Below are 22,025 nucleotides of genomic sequence, written 5' to 3' on the forward strand. Positions count from 1 at the left end.
CAAAGAAAATTGTCTAACCTCTATTGTCCTTCCAGTTCTGTTCACGACATACATATTAGTTGTAAAAAATAATCGAAAAGAAAAAGGTAGACTTTGGTCCTTCGATTAGTGAAGTTGGTCTCATGGGGTTTCCCTCCTGTGGCATGCTGGGAGTTTCACTGTGGCTTACCCATTAGCTCATTCCATCCTCAGTGAGGTACATAACGGACAGGAGCCCGATCTCTGCTTCCCACCTTCTGGACCTTCCCGCTACACCACAGTGCTGTTCTAAAACAAAAGTCTTTGAACTTCACTGCACAGGCCAGAGTCTCCCTATCACCTGCAGTGACGCAGCCCGTGGATTAAGAATGGCTCTTGACATTTTTAATGGTTGAAGGTAAAAATCAAACTAACAATGATATTTTGTGGCTAGGGAAAATTATATGAGATTTTTGTCAGTATGTGTGAGAGCGCAGTTTTGTTGGGGCACAGCCACTCTTAGGTTGCTTTTGTGTTGCTCGGGCACAAGACACTAGATGTCTTGGGAGGCCCACAGTCTTTAGTCTCTGGCTTGGTAGAAAAGGCTGTCTTTCACAGCAGAGCTTTCAGTTCAAATACATGGAAACTGCACATGTGATTTAGCACTGTGTAGTAGCCGCCTTCAAAACAGTTCTTTTCTAGATTAATAAATTTTTCTTTTTTCAGTGCTGGGATGTCAGGCAGCCCTCTACCACTGAACCACATCCCTGGCCCCAGAAAATTAATTGTAATAACATTTTATTGAACCAGTAGATCAAAAATATTATTTCATAATGTAATCTTGGATTCTCCCTTTTTCATACTGAGTTTTCAGCACCCACTTGTGTGTCTGGCTTCACACCTCCATTAGAGTGGCTCACCTGTGCTCCCAACAGCTGTGAGCTGCAGCTGGCTGCTGGGTCAGGTGTGCATGTAGGAAAATGCAGGCTCCAGACTCGTTGATCCTTCCCAGGTCTTCATGAGTGCAGACAGCACCAAGATGGGTGCCCTGTGCAAGTGTTCCTTTCCCTCGAGAGGCTGGGTTCCCGGCGTAGCATCACAGCCTTGGTCTGTGTTTCAGCTGCTCTCCCGTCTCAAGGGGAACTTAGAGGAGGAGAACCATCACCTGCTGAGCCAGATCCAGCTGCTGAGCCAGCAGAACCAGATGCTGCTAGAGCAGAACATGGAGAACAAGGAGCAGTACCACGAGGAGCAGAAACAGTACATGTGAGTGCTGCGGTGGGCGTGTCCACGAGGGGCCCCTGGACCACTGTCCTCAGCCCCTACAGTAGGCAGTCTTCGCTCAGCCCCCTGACGTCCTGTTTTCTCCTCCCCAATACACCTGTTGCTTTCAAGACAGAGAGCAGCCCCTAGCCGTTAGGGTTGGAGGGTTGGAGATGGAACTGTACCATTTTATGGAATGCTCTCGGTTTCTGAAAGAGGTAGAGGTTTTCTGCTCCCTTGTGCCCTCTCTCTGTGAAAACGTGTGGGGAGGGGTACATATGCGTACGCGCGCGCATGCGTGTGTGTGTGTGTGTGTGTGTGTGTGTGTGTGTGTGTGTGTAGGCCAGAGTTCAGCCTGGAGTGTCATTGGAGATAAGGCCTCTCATTGGCCTGTACCTTCCTGATTAGGCCAGGCTGGCTGGCCAGTGAACCCCCTGGGTCCTCCTGTCTCGTCTCTTCCCTATTGGGATTACAAGGGTACTCCACTCGGTCTGGCTTTTTATATGGGTTCTGAGGATCGAACTCAGGTCCTCACCTGCATCCATAGCAGTTATTCCACCAACTGAGCTATATCCTCTGCCTTCATTTGCTTTTTCTGTAGCATTATCTGCCACTGGGGGGTGGGGGTGTCTCTCTCTACTTCTAGACTTGAGTTCATGTGTAGAAACAGGCAGCTAGCACCAGATGTATCTCAGGGATCGAGTTCAGATTGAAAACTGGGAATCGGTTTCTATCTCATCGGACTGTAGCAAGTAAGTCAGTCCCGTGCCTTGCTTAACCCCTCTCTCCCCCCCAGCCTCCTCCGTAGGAGCCTGGAACCCTGGGGCGACAGGTATGAACAGAGTTGTGTCCCCTCCCATGGGGATTAGAGAGGCACAGAAGGGCACGTGGCGGGGTCCTTTGTGGTGCTGAAATGAGAGAGGCCAGGTTGGATAGGGAGGGGCGGGTGTGGCAGGTGATCAGGAATGTAGGTGAGAGGGGTGCCCAGCTAGACATTGTTCTACTGGGACATCCGAAGGGATGCGTGTCTTGTCACTTGTCAGCGGTGGTGAGTGTGAGGAAGAACGGCGATGCTGGAAACCCACAGTTGGGTAATCCGAGCGCACCATGCTTGTATATATTATGCCCGTCCTTCCCGATGACCAGCATCTTGGGCAAGCCCTGTGCTGCTGGGCTCAGTGTGCTTAAGACAAGAAGAGTGGGCCATGGTGGTGCGTGGCTTCAATCCCAGCACTCAAGGAGGCAAAGGCAGGTGGATTTCTGGTAAGTTTGAGACCAGCCTGGTCTACATATCATATTCCAAGAGAGCCGAGGCTACGTAGAGAGACCCTGTCTCAAAACAAAAGCAGGAAGTGGCTTGTTTATGGAGGGGTGTGGTCACTTGACCCCTGGTGTTTTCCCAGCTCTCTCTGATGTAACTCTGCCTCCTCTTTGCCTGATGCATCTGCTTGCCACCTCCTTCGGGATGGTTCATGTGCCAGCCCACACTGTAATTTGGGATCTAAGTGGCAGTTGCTTGAAGTTTACCCTTTCTCTGTAATCCATGTGGTGGAGTCGCCAGCCAAGGTTGGGCAGATGCTAACGAAACAGCGTAGAAGACTGGTCCTAGGGAGATTATTGGTAATGTTTTTTGTATTAGAGAGTGTCTGTGTCAGGCCGGTGGATCGGCACACCCTCTCAGCTTGTTCCAAGCAGCGCGCACCTCATTGCCTTTTCCCAGAGTGCAGCCTTCATGGGGCTCTTGGGAAAGTGTTCCGCATAGATGTTAATCTTCTCAGCTTCAGCAATGAAGTAACCTGAGCAGTTACTGTCTAGGGCCTCACTTTCCCATGAGGAAGCTGGGGGCTTGGAGCCAGCTGACCACACAGGAGGCCCGCAGAATTCGGCAAGCATGGCAGACAGGAAGCAGAGGCACTGGGACTGCCAGTCAGTCGCTACTGTGATGTTGAAACTGGCGTAAGCCGGTTTCCACCATTTAGAAGTGGAGCTTTGCTTTGGCCCCTGAGCTTCTGGCTTTTCAAGGGGTCATCATACCCAGATGCTTTCTTCCCGCATGGCTGCTCTGCCAGGGCTGGCTGCCCAGGGCATGCTCAGGCTTGCCGCGGGCCCCAGTCTGTGGCCTTCAGCCTGTTGCCTTCTTGCTTGTCCTCTGAAAGCAATGTGCCTCACAAGCTGTTACCAGGCCCCAGGGTGCCTTTGCTCCACTGGCTCAGTCTCAGTGTTCAAGTGCTAACGTGCCTGGTGACATTGCTGCGTTAGAGTGTCTGCCCCAGGCCAGTGGTACCGAGTCCTGCACAGTTTGGCCTGGCTGGGAAATTGTGGGAGTTCCGAGCGTGAGTTCCCAGGTCGTTAGAGATTTGCTTTCTTAAGCCCACTTAGCTGATCACAGGTGTTCCAAGAGGTGAATAGCTGGGTTTTTGTTTTGATTTTTTTGAGATAGGAACTCACTTTGTAACTTTGGCTACACTGGAACTCACTGTGTAGACCTGGCTGGCCTCGAACTCAAAGAGATCCACCCACCTCTCACTCCCAAGTGCTGGGATTAAAGGGGTGCGCCAACAAGGCCGGCTGGATGCATAGCTGGTACTGCTGACCGTAAATTCCCAGTTCGGTGAGCAGTGTAGGATTGAACCCCCTCAGGTCCGAATCCAGACTCTGACTTCTGATCTAGATTGGGATGTTGAGTACTCTAACTTGTTTATTTAAACTGGATCGATCGATCAGTTTTCCGTTCCTCTGTTCACAGAGACAAATTAAATGCTTTACGGAGACACAAGGAGAAACTGGAAGAAAAAATTATGGATCAGTACAAGTTCTATGACCCTGCTCCAAAGAAGTGAGTAGACCTTAGGTCGGTGCACAGTCCTTGTACAGTACCTTAAATATCTGATATGTGGTCCAAAGGGATCACGACCACAGGTGGAGAACCACTGGCCTATGGCAAAGAAGTAAGAGCTCTCAGCCCTGCCCTGTATACCCCAGCTGGTCCTGAGAGGGGTGGCAAATGCCAGCCAGCCCTGATGAGACACCGGGTGAACCTTGATCCGAGTCAGAAAGTTGTGAGTCAGTCATTAAAGTTGAATGACGTGGTTGGCTTGTCAGAATTTAACATGATGTCGGCAGCACAGCCAGGGTCCCGGGAGGGAAAGGGATCGTGAGCAGAACCCCTGCCTGGGCCCCACAGTTATCACATGTGGTATATATATTGGCCTTATTCCCTGTGTAGACACACTGTCTACAAGGGATGACTTCACAAGCATGAACAGTGAATCTACCCCCATGAGCAGTGCCCCGGGTTATGGGGCTAGCTCAGTGCCTGTAGATTGCCCATCATCTCTTGTAGTACTTCCCCTGGTCGCTGGCCTGAAGCCTTGAGAGCGGTCCCTTTGGACTGCCTGGGCTAGGCCGTGGAGTTGAAATCACCACCAGTCCTTCACGGGAGCTTCATTGAGACGCCCAGTCTCCATCTTGTATGCGGTGGGGAAACTGAGGCTGCAGTGAGGAGTAGGAGTGACAGGTGAACAAGAGCCGGAGGCGTGTAGCGGGGCCCTCCTCCAGGTACCCGAGAATGCCCTGAGCTCCCTTTAACCCAGACACCTCTGCCCCTGGTGCACCTCCTGAATGCCAGTCTGTGAGCACCAGCCGTCACTGGTTGACTTCAGCAGCTACGCCTGAAGATGACTTTCACGGGGAAAACAAAACAAAAAGCAGCTAGACAGCACAGCCCTGTTCTTGCACAGGAGATGAGTAACAGTGCAGCTAAGTGTCGTCCTCTAGGAGACCAGCATGGTCTGATGCCGCATACCCTCTGCTCACTGCAGAGCCTGCACCCAACAGCAAGGCTTCTCAGTTCCAGGCCTCAGCAGTGTAAATAAGATCATGGCAATGTTCATAAACACCGTCCTCTTTTCTTGAGGTTATTGGGATCCAGCTCGGGACCTTGTGAATACGAGGCAAGAACCCTGCCACAGAGCCACACCTCCATCCCAATGCCATTGCTTGCCTCCTGTGAGCATGGGTTGTAACTCCTAAAATTCTTCTCACTAGGAAGAACCACTGGATCGGAGCTAAAGCCCTAGTCAAACTTATCAAACCAAAGAAAGAAGGCTCCAGAGAACGATTAAAATCCACCACAGATAACTCCTCCTGGCAGCTGGAGCCCTCAGACCCCGCCTCACCATCTGCCTCCCAGACTGTCAGATCACAGACAGAGAGCCCTGACAACCCCACATCTGGTTCAAACTGTGCAGAAGAACGTGACACCCACAACGGGCCTGTGGGGAAAGGTAGGTGCTTTTGCCAGATGTGCCAGAGCATTGATAGAAGCTCTGACAGCTCCACCCACTGATTGGGTGTGCCGTGTCTCCATGAACGTGGCAGTATGCGTGTCCCCTACCTGGGCATGTCACCAAGCCTGTCTCTGCTGTGGATGGGTTGTTACTTTAGAATGGGAAGCACCATTTATTACGTGGGCTACGCATCTGGAGTTCCCTCAGGTGTGTCAAAGGTTATGGTTAGCTGTTTTCTGTACACACGTATTTACCACACCTTCCACGTGCCAAGTTTTAGAAAGTCCTGAGTGGTTGTGTTTCATCATTTGAAAAGCATGTGGGTTTATTCTCCACACAGATACGACCTGAGCACTGTAGTCTTGGGACACTGGGTGTATCTCCCTTGAAGGCTGGCGTTTGGGATGGGCCAGGAGCTCTGAAGACAGGAACACTAGTTGTTGTAGTTCGTCAAGCGTCTCAGACCGGACGAGCTGCACGTAGGTGTGCTGGTGCATGCCTTTGGTCTTGGCAGCACTTCACCACTGAGGTGTTTTACCATGCTCCTGTGCAGTAAAAACCTCATCTAAGAGATAGATTGTTGGGGCTGGAGAGACGGCTCAGCAGAGACGAGCGCTGGCTGCTCTTGCAGAGGACATGGCTTTGATTCTCAGCACCCGCATAGCAGCTCACAAGTGTCTGTAACTCCAGCTCCAGGAATCTGATGCCCCTCTCTGGTTTCCACAGACACTGCACACACACAATGCACACAGAAGTAAGATCTTGTACACAAAATTTAAAAAAAAAAATTTAATTTTTTTCCTGTGCAGCCCAGGCTGTCCTGAGATTTCATTCTGTAGACCAGGCTGGCCTGGAACTCAGGGAACCTGAGTCTGCCCTCCCAAGTAGGATTAAAGATGTGCACCACCATGCCCAGCTCTTTTCTTATTATTACTATTATTTTTAACAATACAGATGGTTGTGCACACAACATACAATAAGAAGAGGTTGGCAAGGCCAGTATGCTACAGACATTGTTATCACGGTCACCACTAGGTCTGTAGTGACTGAACAGTTTTGAAGCTAGGTCCAAATTTCCGATGTTACATCGAAAATGACTAACATCGAATCTGAAATACAAGTTACCTTAAACATGTCAAGAAGTTCAAATTTACTTTTCACTAATGGGGGCGTGGAAGGAGGGAGTACTGGGTTATTTATGCCAGACCTTCATTCTAAGTAACTTAAAGTTTTGTTAAAGACACTGGAATTTTCTGAATGTACGTCAAGGAAAGCCTGGGCTCTTGGGCTGACAGAACACATGAGAAGGAGTCACAGGTGCCCTCTCTTGTGGGTTGCGGCATGTTCACCACTGCAAGTGTTCATGTCACTTCAGCTGGGAGGCGTGCGCGTGCTCCCGTCAGCTGCGTCTGTCCTTTATGCGGACGGGAGTAGGTGAAAGGTGAGTCACAGCGAACAGGGTCCCATGCTGCAGCTCAGTCTAACCCAGACAGGCCGAGAACTCATGGCATTCCTCCTGCCTCAGCCTCCTGAGTCCAGGGATGACAGGTGAGAGCTGCCACGCCTCAGCTCTTAACTAGTTCTAGACATTAACATTTCTGATAGCCAGCGAGGGTCTTCCAGTTCCATATCAGCAGTTTTTGAACGTTTTCCATTTCTGCCTATATTGTTGTTTAAGTTGAATAAATGAGTTAGTTGTGCTTAGTTTAACTGAGTTAAGAAAGCTTTCAGAAGCCCTGGCATGGTAGCACATTCCCTTAGTCCTCACACTTGGGAGGCAGAGGCAGGTGGACCACTGAGTTTGAAGCTAGCCTGTTCTGCAAAGCAAGTTCCTGGACATTCAGGGCTACACAGAGAAACCCTGTCTCAGAAAAAAGAAAAAAGAAAAACCCAAAAATCCAGAAGGCAAGCAAGCAAGCAGACTTTCAGAGAAAGTGTCTGCCTGGTCCAAACTGCCACTGGGAGCTGAGCTGAGTACCCTTTGAGCCATTTTGCAAGGTCTCTATCTCCTCTGATTCCTAACCCACAAGGTGGGCATTATTACTGTCCATTTTTTTAATGCTATTTATTTTCTAAAAGATGGTCTCACAAAGTTAACACTGAGGAGGCAAAGCCGATATAGTAATAGAGATCCAAGCCCGGTGTCTCAGCCTCAGCCTCAGCCTCCTGAGCTGGCACTGCCTGGAGTGGCAGCAGCTGTGGAGTTCTGTTCAGGTCCTCCCTCAGCTGTGGTCACTAACCTGGAACCCTTAGTCTGTAATGTGGGATTTGACCACTAGGTGGTGCTGTGGCAAAAGAAATAGTAGAGCATCTGGTCTCCACTTTAATCCTAAACCAGACATCTGTTGGAGCAGTGAATACCCTGGCAGGTGCAGTCAGGAGCTCCACTTGAAGGAGTGGAGGACGTGGGGGATCTGAAAGGAAATAATTCCCCCTGGTCTCGGGTGGAGGGGGATGAAAAAGATATTTGAGTGCTTCTAAACTCACGTTGCCAAAGGAGGAGGGTCTAGAGTTACAGCCTTTTGTGAGTGCTTCAGGCAGACTGTACCCTGACAGTGGGCCAGCATGTCATTAGGTGTGTCCAATGAGTTGTCAGGGAACCTGTCATTAAAATGAATGAGTCAGAGAGCTGGCTTCCATGTTAATAAGCATTCGTATTTAATAATTTAACACACTGAAATTGAAAAGTCATCTGAACCGGCGGCTCCTGGGGCAGCGTATCGTTCTCCTGATGCACCTCAGGAGTAATGGTTGGCACCGGTGTGCCACTAAATTAAATTGAGTCAGAGCATAAACGGTTCTGGCCCCAGATATTGGGTACTGGCTGGACAGGACTCCGCTTTCCTAAGTACTTTTTGCTAGCCTAGATTCATTGTGATTATTGTTCATTTCATTTGTTTGTTTTTTGTTTTTCCTCTTCTGGGTTATCACAATGATAACAATTTAGCATCCCAGCGCAAAAAGAGTCCCTTTTTGAGAAGCAAAAGCAAGGATAAAGACAAGTCTCCGTCGGCCCACCCAGCTCTGTCTAAACGCCTGCGGTTCTGGTCTTCCTCTGACATCCCATCCTCTCCCAGCGAGTCTGTCTCTTTCTCAGACATTGGGGATTTCTGACCCCCTCCTTTACCATGTGTCTGCATCATGTATCCCTCCTTCATTTCTAAAATTCAAACTGCCAACCAAAGGAAGTTAGTCCCTAAAGGCCACGCAGTCCCTAGTGGAACCCCTGTTCCTCACCCCAGTTACAAAGTAGCCATCGTGGATTCTGATTTGCAAAATAGAAGATGAGTTCTCATGCTCCCTGGACCATTCTTCAGCACAGCACAGTTTTAGGGGACCCTCGGGATGTACGTGCATTTACTTGCCCTTGGGCCGGGAGACCCGTGCTAAGTAAGTGAAGAGGCCTCGTGTTCCTCCCCCTCCCGCGTCTACAAGCTTCTGTTGTGTATGTGCAAAGCAGGCATGGTTAGATGTCGCTGCGCTTCCTGAAGTCCCGCCAGACGTGAGCTGCCTTTCTAGAGATTTATTCTTAAGCAGCTCAGCTTTGCTCCCCTCTCTTGTTCAGAACACAGCTGCTGCCTTCTGCTCCTAAGCCCCCAGTCTGTGTTTTGAAGGATGGCCCTGCTCTTCTCTAGCGTTTTGAATCATTGAGCTGATTCCACCCAGCCAGAGTGGAGTTTTATGGCTGTGTTGTGATTCTTTGACATCGTGGATGGTGACATTACAGCCATAGTGGACAGAACATATATCAGGACTTAAGTTACAGCCAGAGCAGGGGAAGATGCTGACCAGAGAGGTCACCAGCACCGTCATTGTCTGTCTCACACCACAGCTCTGTGATCTGGGCCGTGGCCCCGTCTCCTGCATGGTTATTACATGTTCTCCCTTAAAGTGACTCAGTGCTTACACTTCAGTTTATCTTGAAAAGGAAAGGTTATTGTCAGTGCTGTGCTGCACATGGAAAAAAAGTGTCACCGTAGAAACCAGGTGACCGTATAAACCTGCAGCTATGACAGCGTTAAGGTTGGTTACCATTGCCGCTGACTTCAGCTTGTGACCCTGTCTTTAAGAACACCCAGCCATCGTGGCGCCTGACCCCAGAGTCTGTCTTCCTCGCATGCTGCTGGAATTGTGCTTGTGTGTCTGGTGCTCATGCTAACTGTCTGCCCATCTCCACCTCCCCTCTGGAACTTCATTTTCATAAACCTCGGGAAGGCCTCGTTGCTATCTATTCTACCAGACTCGAGTCTTGCTTCTCATCAGGGTTCGCATCCAAAACCTAATCTCCTCCTCGGTTCAGATCCTAAGGTCTGAGCCTTGAGACCACACGGAGAAGAGCTCCGGAGTGGAAGGGCTGAGGAGTCCAGTTTATGCAAGAGCAACCCCCACCTCAGCCTGGCCAGCTGCTGGGAATGCTCCTGTGTTTTCTTTTATTTATCCGGGGTTATTTTCTTTTGAGATGCTGGGCTCGAACCCTGGGTCTTCCATATGATGCCATCTCATTGTGCCCTCATCCCTCCCTGGTCGTTTATATTTTGTGTCTGGAGATCCCACACTCACTTCTTTTGGTTAGGTTTTTTGGGGCGGGGGTGTTGGTTTGTTTGTTTTTGGAGGTAGTACTTTTCAACAATACTGCTTAATTTCAGCAGGTAGATCCCCGGGTTCCGGGGCAGAAGACATTGAGAAATTAGGTTGTAGCAGAAAATTTAGCGCTGCATAAAAACCTAAGATACAAGGTGAAAACCATCTTGCAGAGATTAAAACTTTTTGGGTTTTTGTTTTTTGTTTTATTTTTGTTTTGTTTCTGAGAACAAACTGTGGTGAGCTTGTCAGTGAACTTCCTTTTGACACCCCAAAGAACCCAGTTGGCAGGGCCCTTAGCTCCTCAGTGGCAGGGTTGGAGACAGCTGCAGGTACTTGTTCGGGCTGTTGAGACAGGATTTGTAGAGGATCACAGAAAGTGTGCCCCATAGTTGACTTTTGGGTCATCCCCAACATTTTATTTCTCTGCTTCTGTTCTTCTTCCCCACCAGTCCCCCAGTGATAGCCATGTGGCCACACTGGAGTCTGAGCTAGTCCTAGCTGGGGGGCACCCAGCTTGTGTCTCTGTAGTCTCTGTGCCCTGCTGCACCTGCTTTGGGCCTCCGTGTGCTTGCCCAGCCTTGACTCGGGCTCACAACCTCATTTCTCAATGTCTTCTGCCCCAGGCTCCGGGGAGCTAAAGCCAAAACGAGGGTCCCCACGAGGAGGCAGTGTTGATCGCACAGATGCCTCCACAGACCCAGCTGTGAAGTCCTGGCCCTCAGAGCCTGGCTCCCGGACTTTTTCAAGCTCAGCCATCACGGCAGCCCCTTCCAGCTCCACCTCAGTCCCCAAGCACCCAGGCCGTACCAAAGGTGAGTATGACCTCTTTAGGTGATGAGCTCTGGGCCTGGGGCCTTCTTAAGACCAGAGATATTCTCAGAGGGGAAAAGCTGATGAAGACTTCTGAGTCACAAGTTGGTACAAGCCTTGTCTCTACTTACCAGCCAAGTGAGTTTGGATAAATAATTCAACCATCAGTAGGCCTAAGTACCACAAGAAAAGCCTCAGGACCCATCAGCAAGAGCATTCAGGCATTGTTGTCACCAGGGCTGGGCTGATACCAGGCAGCTCCCTAAGTCAGAAGATATTTTCTCTAGAAAAGATGAATGAGAGGGTCTCTAACCCAGAAGTCTGTTGACAGAACCGAGGGCAAATGTCCCGTACCGAAAACAACGACATCAGTGAAGGGTTTGCAGATAGCTATATCCTAGCACTCCAGTGCCTGTACACACCGCAGGTGCAAAATCAGTAGTCTTTGAGTCTCACTAGCTGAAGAGATCCCAGCCAGATGGCTTGGTCAGCTGTCACATAAAGCCCACAGAGGCTCAAGGATTCTGTAGGCACACGAGAGCCTGCAGCCCCTAACAGAGGAAAAGCCAATGCAGAAATCACTGGCATAAACTGGGGTGTTTGGAAGCATTGAGATGGAAGTGTTAAATTGCCTGACAGTGGTAAGAAAAGTTACTGTGGCCGCGAAACAAGAACAGGATGCTATGAAAGAAGTGATGGCCAGAGAGAGGCATTTGAAAGTCTAGAATACGCAAACAGAAAGGAACCGCCCTCCATATGATTGAAGGAAGATGAAAATACGAAAATAAAATAAAGGAAAAAAGAAACAGCTGAATATGATGGCCTCTCCAGGGCTACAGCTATACACTCAGCCTTGGAAGGAAGCATGCACAACCTTGCTGCTATAAGTAAAACACAAGCAACACTCATGGGGTCCCTGAGTTCACAGTCTGGATACTTGTTGCCAGCGGGTAGGTAACTGATTTCAGTATGGAGATCTTTTCAGAGATGACCCCACATTTAGTGTTCAGATAGAAACAGGCAATCTTGGAGATGCCTCTTACTGACTGGAGAGTTCTCCAAATAGTATCTTGTTAGGGGCTGAGGGCTCTAGGCTTGCTCACCCTCCACCCGTAGATGGTGGGTCCCAGTTGTCTGCTTCCCCCCCCACCACCACCACTTGATGACATTGTGGCCCTTAAAGATGATCGCACACCCTCTGCCTTTGGTACTGCTAGCTTTGGGGGTTGGAAAGTTCCTGGGGCACTAGACTCTTGGCTGCCAGAGCTCACCTGCCCTTCATGCACAGCACAGTGTGACTTGAGTTGGATGGGGTCAGTCCAGTGCGTTAGCCTGTCTTCTCTTCCCAGGTAGACAGATGAGCGGGGGCACCATCCACACCCCTACCTCACCCCTTGGACCTTCTCTTGCTTGCTTGATTGAGGGGCTGAACAAAGGCCTGAGTTGGTCTTGTAGCCCGGGACCCCAGGGTTTTCCTTGTGGGTTGTAGGCATTCTAGAAACCCCAACACATTAACTTTATTCTCTCCTTAGGTTGTAATTCAGAAGACAATCTCTGTGAGCCTCCCATGGAGCCTGAGGGGCCCTACCACCGGCAGCCAGGTGAGTAGCCCACCGGTGTGGTTAGGTGGGTTTTTGTTGGTCACACTCTGAGTTTGAGCCAAGTGGCATGGGCGTCATGGATATTAACACACAAGAGAGGTGAGGGTGGAATTGTTCTGGTGGACGTGGAGATGCAGGGACTGGAACGTCTCTGAGCCTGCCTCTCTGCCCTGCCAGGAACTTTCCACACAGTTCTACTTGGCAGCCTCTCCAGGTAGGGAATTTACTGTCCCCCTAGAAGCCCCGGGTTCTGAAAACAACTCGGTGTTACCACGGGCATGTGGGCCCCGAGCAAGGGCAAACCGCAGGGCTTCCTAAAACATCTTCCCTTCCCTACATTGGTCACTAGGACTCCCTGGCACACCTGGAGGGTGCTGCTTTGGAAATCATTACGGCGATTTCTCAGAAAATTAGGAATCAATCTATCTCAAAACCCAGTAATACCACTCTTGGGCATATACCCAAATGGTGTTCGATCATACCATAAGGACATCTGCTCAAACATGTTCATAGTAGCATTATTTGTAATAAGTAGAACATGCCCTTCAATTGAAGAATGGATAAGGAAAAGGTGGTATATTTATACAATGGAGTACTACTCAGCAGTAAAAAATAATGACATCTTGAAATTTGCAGGCAAATGAACAGAACTAGACAAAACCATACTGAGTGACGTAACTCAGACCCAGAAAGACAAATATAATGTGAACTCACTCATAATTGGATTTTAGACATAAAGCAAAGAACAATCAGCCTACAATTCACAACCCTTCCACCTTCCACCCTATCCCACATGCTTCTAATTTATTCAGGAGATCTTGTCTTTTTCTCCTTCCAAAGTGGATCCATGTATGTCTCTCTTAGGGTCTTCTTTGTTGTCTAGGTTCTCCCTTACTCCACATCCTCTCCAGCATAAGCTATTATTAGTGGTTTTTTGTTTTTTGTTGGTTTTTTTTTTTTTTGGGTTTTTCGAGACAGGGTTTCTCTGTGGTTTTGGAGCCTGTCCTGGAACTAGCTCTGTAGACCAGGCTGGTCTCGAACTCACAGAGATCCGCCTGCCTCTGCCTCCCAAGTGCTGGGATTAAAGGCGTGCGCCACCACCGCCCGGCTTCATTAGTGTTTTTGATCTTAGCCATTCTGACAGGTGTAAGCTGGTATCTCAGAGTTGTTTTGATTTGCATTTCCCTGATACCTAAGGATGTTGAACATTTCCTTACGCATCTTTTAGCCATTTGAGATTCTTCTGTTGAGAGTATCATTTCAGGTCTGTACCCATTTTTTTTAATTGGATTATTTGTTCTTTTAATGTCTAGTTTCTTGAGTTCTTTGTATATTTTGGAGATCAGACCTCTGTCTGATGTAGGTTAGTGAAGATCTTTTCCCATTCTGTAGGCTGCCATTTTGTCTTGTTGACCATGTCGTTTGCTTTACAGAAGCTTCTCGGTTTCAGGAGGTCCAGTTTATTAATTGTTTCTCTCAGTGTCTGTGCTACTGGAGTTATATTTAGGAAGTGGTCTCCTGTGCCAATGCGTTCAAGGCTACTTCCCACTTTCTCTTCTATGAGGTTCATTGTGATTGGTTTTATGTTGAGGTCTTTGATCCATTTGGACTTGAGTTTGGTGCATGGTGATAGGTATGGATCTATTTGCATTCTTCTGCATGTTGATATCCAGTTATGCCAGCACCATTTGTTGAAGATGCTTTCGTTTTTCCCTTTTACAATTTTGGCTTCTTTGTCCAAAATTAGGTATTCATAGGTGTATGGGTTGATATCCAGGTCTTCAATTCCATTCCATTGATCCATGTGTCTGTTTTTATGTCAATACCAGGCTGTTTTCATGAATGTAGCTCTATAGTAGGGTTTGAAGTCAAGGATTGTGATGTCTCCAGAAGTACCTTTATTGTACAGGATTGATTTGACTATCCTGGGTTTTTTGTTTTTCCATTTGAAGTTGAGTATTGTTCTTTCGAGGTTTGTGAAGAATTTTGCTGGGATTTTCGTGAGTATTTCATTGAATCTGTAGATCGCAATACAGATTTTGGTAAGATTGCTATTTTCACTATCCTACCTGTCCAAGAGCATGGGAGATCTTTCCATTTTCTGATATTTTTTTGGATTTCTTTCTTCAAGGATTTAAAGTTCTTGTCATACAGGTCTTCCAGTTGTTTGATTAAAGTTACCCCAAGGTATTTTATGCTATTTGTGGTTATTGCAAAGGGTGTTGTTTCTCTGAATGTTCTTTTTTTAACAGCCTGTTAATCATCTGTGTATAGGAGAGCTCTTGTATCCTGTTACATTACTGAAGGTGTTTATCAGTTGTAGGAATTCCCTGGTGGAATTTTTGCAGTCACTTATGCATAGTGTCATATCATCTGCAAATAGTGAAAGTTTGACTTCTTCTCTAATTTATATCCCCTTGTTCTCCTTTTATTTATTTCTTTTACTGCTCTACTGAGAACTTCAAGTACTACATTGAATAGATATGGAGAGAGTGGACAGCCTTGTCTTGTTCCTGATTTCAGTGGGATCGCTGGGAGTTTCTGTCCATTTATGTTCCTTGTATCCTTGCTCTCTCTAAGACCTTTATCATGAGGGGTATTGAATTTTGTCCAAGGCTTTTCAGCATCTAATGAGATGATCATGTGTGTTTTTTTTCCTTTCAGTTTGTTTATGTGATGGATTACATTGACCAATTTTCATATGTTTAGCCATCCCTGGATCTCTGGGATGAAGCCTGCTTGGTCATAGTGAATCATTTTTCTGATGTGTTCTTGGATTCAGTTTGCCAGTATTCTGTTGAGTATTTTTGCATGAATGTTCATGAAGGAGATTGGTCTGAAATTCTCTTTCTTAGTTGTATCTTTGTGTGGTTGGGGTATCAGGGTAGCTGTACCCTTGTAAAAAGAGTTTGGCAAAGCTCCTTCTGTTTCTGTTGTTTGGAACAATTTGAGGAGTGTTGGTATTAGTTCTTCTTTGATGTGCTGGTGAAATTCTGTGCTAAAACCATCTGACTCTGGGCTTTTTTTTTTTTTTTGGTTGGGATACTGTTGATGACTGTTTCTATTTCGTTAGCAGCTATAGGTCTGTTTAATTTGCTTATTTGGTCTTGATTTAATTTTGGTAATGATACTTATTCAGAAAGTTGTCTATTTCCTTTAAGTTTTGCAATTTTGTGGAGTACTGGTTTTTGAAGTATGACCTGATGAGTCTCTGGATTTCCTCTGTGTCCATTGTTATATCCCCCTTTTCTTTTCTGGTTTTGTTAATTTGGATATTCCCTTCTCTTCCTTTTGGTTAGTTTGGATAAAGGTTTGTTTATTTTGTCTATTTTGTTGATATTTTTCTGGAAGAACCAACTCTTTGTTTCATTGATTCTTTGTATTGTTCGTTTTTGTTTCTATGTTGTTGATTTCAGCTCTGATTATTTCCTGTCCTCTAGTCCTCCTGGGTGAGTTTGCTTCTTTTTGTTTTAGGGCTTTCAGGTGTTCTGTTAACTCACTAGTGTGGGATTTTCTTTCAGCTTCTTTAGGCATTTAGGGCTATGAACTTTCCTCCTAGCACTGCTTTCATTGTGTCCCATAAATTCGGGTATATTGTGTATTCATTTTCACTGAATTTTAGGAAGTCTTAAATTTATTTCTTCCTTGGCCCAGTGATGATTCAGTTGAGCGTTGCTCAATTTCCATGAGTTTGTGAGCTTTCTGCAATGAGTATTGTTGAATTCTAATTTTAAGCCATGGTGATCCGATAAGACACAGTGTTATTCCAATTGTTTTGTATCTGTTGAGATTTGCTTTGTTACCAAGTGTGTGGAGAAGGATCCATGATGTGCTGAGAAGACACTCTTTTGTGTTTGCGAAATGTTCTGTAGGTGTCTGTTAAGTCCATTTGAGTCATAACATCTGTAAGTTCCTTTCTCTGTTAAGTTTCTGTATGGCAGGCCTATTCAGTGGTGAGAATGGGGTGTTGAAGTCTCCCACTGTTAGTGTGTGTGGCTTGATGTGTGATTTAAGCTTTAGTAATGTTTCTTTTACAGATGTGGATGCCCTTGTATTTGGGGCATAGATGTTCAGAACTGAGACTTCATCTTGTTAGATTTTTCCTTTGATGAATATGAATGACCTTCATCTCTTTTGACTAATTGTAGTTTGAAGTCCATTTTGTTAGATATTAAGATAGATACACCAGCTTGTTTCTTAGGTCCATCTGAGGTAATGTCTGTCTTTATAGTTGAGGTGTGTTTCGTGTATGCAGCAGAAGGATGGATTCTGTTTATGTATCCAGTCTGTTAGCCTGTGTCTTTTTATAGGTGAATTGAGTCCATTGATACCAAGAAGTATTAATGACCAATGATTGCTAATTCCTGTCATTTTTGGTGGTGGTGGTGTGTGTGTGTTTCTTGGTTTTGTTGTTGTGAGATTATTGCCTGTGTTTTTGTGTGTGTGTGTGTAACTAACTTCCTTGGGTTGGAATTTTCCTTCGAGTACTTTCTGTAAGGCTGGGTTTGTGAGTAGGTATTGATTAAATCCGGTTTTGTCATGGGATATCTTGTTTTTCCCATCTATGTTGATTGAAAGTTTGCTGGATGTAGTAGTATGGGGTGGCATCATGGTCTCCTAGTGTCTGTATAATGCCGCCTGACCAGGACCTTTTGGCTTTCATTGTTTCCATTGAGAAGTCAGGTGTAATTCTGATAGGTCTACCTTTATATGTTTCTTGGCCTTTTCCCTTTGCAGCTCTTAATATTCTTTCTTTATTCTGTATGTTTAGTGTTTTGATTATTATGTGGCAAGGGGACTTTCTTTTTTGATCCAGTGTATTTGGTGCCCTGTAAGCTTATTGTACCTTTATAGGCATGTCCTTCTTTAGGTAGGGAATTTTTCTTCTATGATTTTGTTGAGTATATTTTCTGTGCCTTTGAGCTGGACTTCAATTCATATTCTTAGGTTCAGGTGTAGAGAGCCTTTGATGATTGTTCTTCCAGGTGCCTACGGGCCTAAGGCTCAGATGGTCGTTCCTCCTGGTGTTGGCGGGACTGAGGCTCCCATGGTCATGTAATTTGTGGAGGCCATTGCTGGCGTTGCTGTTTTCATTGTGGCCTGCCATGCTGCTGCTCACGCTTCTCCCAGTGGTCTCTAGTTCTCAGTTTTTAAAAAGGAATTCTAAGGGGCTGACAAAAGGGCTCAGTGTGTAAGGGCACTTGCCAAGTGCAGGTGTGACAACTTGAGTTTGATCACATAACCCATAGTGGTCAGAGGAGAGAACCAGCTATTGCAATTGTCCTCTGACCTCCATACACATGTGTCTACACATGTACACACATGCACGCATGCATGCATGCATGCAAATAAATGTTTAAAAATAATGAATGTTTTAAAAACTAAAAAGCAGTGGGATAGTGGGGTGTCTTAGTGGGTTAGGGCACTTGCTACCAAGCTTGATGGCCTGAATTCTATCCCAGGATACACATGGTGGAAGGGAACCAACTCCTGCCGTTTTGTCCTCCTACCTCCGCACATGCCCTCACACACACATAACACACACTAATAAATATGTTTTTAAAAAATGTAAACCCTAGAAGGGTAGGAAGAAATTCCTCAGAAGGGAAACCTTGGAGGTTTACATGGGTTCAGTTTGTTTCTGATGTGCTTGGAGTCGTGAGGAAGCCAACCTTGTCTTCTACCCATTCTTTAGAGAGTGTGACAGTGTTGGTGTTAGTTATTTATGATTCTGTGGGTAAGGACAGGCTCTTTAATGAGGCCTCTTGGTCCAGGAGCCCTTCTGTCTTTACTTGGAGTGGGGGGCCCTGTAGTAGGAGGGGGCCCTTCCACGTGCACCAGCTCACTGTGGAGCCAGTTGGAGACTGGTTGCCTGGCCGTGAGGTTCTTCATACACCTCCCGACCACACCAGTTTCTTTGTTTGGAATATGGAACAAAAAGAATTGTTTAATGAATATGGGTGAGTGGTCATGATGGTTCTGGCCTATGATCCCAGGTCTCAGGAGACTCAGATGAGAGGGTTGTGCGTTCAGGGCTACCCTAAACTACCTAATAAGGCACTAACTCAAAACCAGAATTAAATAATAAACATAGATGCTTCCGTTTAGCACACCCTGTACCTGATACAGAACAGCCTGTGTTTGTTCCGACTGCCTCTCCACCAAGGGTCTTGGTTTAGTACTGTTGCCAAGCTCCAAGTCTTCTTTGGCTCATCCCTAAACACTTAGCCAACGGATGTGTTCCGGATGTCTGCTCTGTGCCAAGGCCTACCACACTTGGTACTTAGCCCTGTGTAGACAACCAAGCTGACGTCCCTTGAGGACAGCAAGCCAGGGGCCTTCTAGAGTTTCTGAAGGCTTGCCTAGTGCTGTCACACACGGCACTTGACTCCAGAGCTACAGAGATGTTGGAATATTACCCCTGTCCCTCAGGGCTCAGAGCCTAGAGCAGAGGTGTTTTCTCACCTGACACTGGTACAGGCTGCTGCAGGTGGACCAGGAGAGGTCTGTGGACCCTAGAAGGGATGGTCCAGCCAGGGCAAGGAGTGAGGTGCTGCCCTCTGCACCTGAAGCAGGGTGATTACTGCAGGCTGGCTCAGGCTGTCACTCACAGTCATGAAGGCTGGGTCCCTTGAGTTTTCGATTTAGAGCAAATGAGTGTTTGAGGCAGGTGACCGAAAGCGGCTGAAGAAATACAGACAGCATGTAGACAGACATCCTGGCATCACCTCCTGTGATTACCTACAGGACACACTCAGATACACACTACTGCTCGCACATACATGTGTGCACCTCCTGTCTTCAACAGTACCTCACTGCTGACAGGACTGTGGGCGTGTGTTCTGGAAAGTTCTGTGCAGTAAGAGGTGGTCTCTAAGCCTCAGTCCTAGGTTTGCCCAGAGGACCCCCTATGTACTTTTTGTGTTAGAATTCTGTGATGTGGCCTGTTTTATTAACATTTTAAACTAGATGCCTAGACCTGGGGACAGATAGAGACGTAACTCTGCCAGTTATGGCTGCCTGCTGCGTGCTGTGTCTACCTGCCTGTTGCTAAAGCCAGTTGCCTCAGAAGAGTATATGCAGCATCCTGCAGACCTCCCTGCCTGAGAGCGCTGGCCTGAACTGGTGTAGAGTTGCTTTGTTATGTTTTCTTCCTCGAGTTGGGATATTAACCTGGGATCTACCTGGCCATTGGCCCTTTGTATTAAACACAGTTGTTTCTTCTCAGTGTCGCGGCCAAACAGCTTGGAGAGCAGCAGGAACACGTCCAGCAACAGCTCACCTCTGAGCCTCAAGGGTAAGGCACACATTTATTAGGACGGTCAGCCCTGGGCTTGCACCATTCTTAAGAGTTCAGATCTGCCTAGCGGGGCTGGAGACACATTCTGGTGCAGTTATAGGCTACAGCACGGTTCCAAGCACAGGCCAAGGAGATTAGGGCTCCGGTCCCCTCTTCCCCTGCCTACCCCAAGGACATGGGTAAATCACAGCTCCTCTGGGCCCAAGCCACGTGGAATAGAGAGAGGGACCAGTGCTCTTTCCCACGCAGAACCGAGAACAAGTGTGATTCCTTTTAGAAGATGAGTTTCGTATCCCAGGCAGCTCTCCAGCTCACTTTAGAGCCAAGGCCAGAGTGCCGCCATGCTAGTCTGTGTGATACTAGAACTCCAACCCTGAATTATATGTGTGTTAGCCAAACACTCTGCCAACTGAGGTACATCCTCAGGCCAAATTTGATTCTTCAACAGAAATTTTAAGTTTATTTCATGATCTGTTTTCGTGTTTGGACCCCCCTCCCCCACATTTGTGGTGTTTTCGTGGTTTGGTTTGGTTTGGTTTGGTTTTGGGTGTTCTATTTTTTTTTTAACGCTTGTCCTGGCACTGGCTCTGTAGACCACGCTGGCCTCCAACTCGGAGGGTGCCGGGGTTAGTCATTTCAACGTCACTGCTTGCTGTGGCGTCACACATATTGACATTGCAGCAGTGTAGAAGAGATGGGCACTGTTGCTGAGCAAGAAGGATGTGCAAACTGGTGGAGCCAAGAGGCACCCCATCCATCCATCCATCCGTCTGCCCCAGACTTCCTGCTCCAGTGTAAACCTTATACCTCAGCACTCATACTTGCCACCAACTGGAGTGTCTGTCTCTTGTGACACAAAAGTAGTTGTTAGTCCTGGGAGGGGTTTTGTTTTATTTTGTTTTAAGAATAGAAAAATAGGCCAAGACAGACTCCAAAGCTACAGAGAAACCCTGTCTCAACACCCCCTCCACAAACAAAGAATAGAAAAAAATAGGAATGGGGATATAGCTCAGTTGATAGAGTATTGACTTAGCATGCATGAAGCCCTGAGTTCAGTCCCCAGTACCGCATAAACCTGGTGCAGGCCTATAATCCCAGCGCTTGGGAGGTAAAGGAGGGTCAGAGGTCCAAGGTCACCAGCCAGCCTGCACAACATGAGACATAAAGTTTTTTAAAAACTAACTAAATAAATAAATAATAAGACATGGAGAAATACTGCCTAGGAGATGGGAAATTTTTAAATACATTTTTAAATTTTACTGGAAGTTTCTTTTCCTTTTCACCAGTTTGTTAAGAGTTGAGGTGTAGTGTTAGTGACTGAAGAAGGGATCCCAGCTGGGCACAGCAGGGCTTGGGCAGCTTTTCCCAGCTGGGATGGTTTCAGGTGAGCCGCAGGGAGCAGGGGACAGTGAGATTGACGTGTGCCCTGCGTTGCCCTCCAGGGTCCTCTGACCGTCTGCACAGCCGCTGCGAGAGCTTCAGCAGCTCAGACCTGATCCCCAGTAGGGACCCCAGCACCCCAGGACGTGCTGTTCTCAGCCGCCACGAGTACCCTCCACTCCGGAACGGGCCTGTCCCCCAGGAGAGTGTCCAGAAGAGAGGTGCAGCTCCAGCCCCCACCGGGGGACGGCCCCGCTCGGCCTCACCCAGCAGTGAGATGGTCACCTTGGAGGAATTTCTAGAGGAGAGTAACCGCGGCTCTCCCAACCAGGTGAGTTCTCTGTCCCAGCAGAGCCAGTGGTGCAGGGAGGGACAGCAGGGGCTCAGGTCCCAGACAGCAGCTGCTCTCCCTTTGGAAACCAGCACTCACTGGCAGCGTTTGTGGCAGAGCTGAGTGCCTCTTAGCCTGTGTCGTCTCCAGCAGCCATTGGCAGCTTGGACAGGCTTCCCGAGGACCGCAGAGTAAACATCTCAGGTCCTAGACCCTTGGGTAGTTTCGTTAGAGCTGTCTCTCTCTGCTCCTGTAGAGAGTGCAGGCTTTTACCGTGTCTGTCACAGCTGTGCTCACATGCACTGACATTTGAATGATTTTCACATGCCATGATGTAACGGGGTGTGTGTGTGTGTGTGTGTGTGTGTGTGTGTGTATTTTACTAGGGATTAAACCCAGGGCTTTGTGCCATTTCTAGTCCTGTTTTTGTTGTTGTTGTTTGTTTTTCGTTTTGTTTTTGTCTGCTCAAATGTTTAGAAGCATGAAAACTTGCTTGGAGCAGGGCATGG

The 22,025-nt window shown here is 47.4% G+C and overlaps 1 protein-coding gene across 1 annotated transcript in view; it reads left to right on the forward strand.

Annotated features, from left to right (window-relative positions):
• Positions 1-22,025, forward strand: part of Ccdc88c (coiled-coil domain containing 88C) — a 125,763-nt gene that overhangs the window by 97,946 nt on the left and 5,792 nt on the right. Inside the window, exons 23-29 of the mRNA XM_057782641.1 lie at positions 1,079-1,224; positions 3,968-4,057; positions 5,269-5,507; positions 10,718-10,906; positions 12,437-12,505; positions 19,734-19,802; positions 21,248-21,516. Coding sequence (XP_057638624.1) covers positions 1,079-1,224; positions 3,968-4,057; positions 5,269-5,507; positions 10,718-10,906; positions 12,437-12,505; positions 19,734-19,802; positions 21,248-21,516 — 1,071 coding nt within the window. The remainder of the gene's footprint in view (positions 1-1,078; positions 1,225-3,967; positions 4,058-5,268; positions 5,508-10,717; positions 10,907-12,436; positions 12,506-19,733; positions 19,803-21,247; positions 21,517-22,025) is intronic.

The sequence above is a fragment of the Chionomys nivalis genome, chromosome 10 (assembly GCF_950005125.1).
Source record: "Chionomys nivalis chromosome 10, mChiNiv1.1, whole genome shotgun sequence".
NCBI classification, from domain to species: Eukaryota; Metazoa; Chordata; class Mammalia; order Rodentia; family Cricetidae; genus Chionomys; species Chionomys nivalis.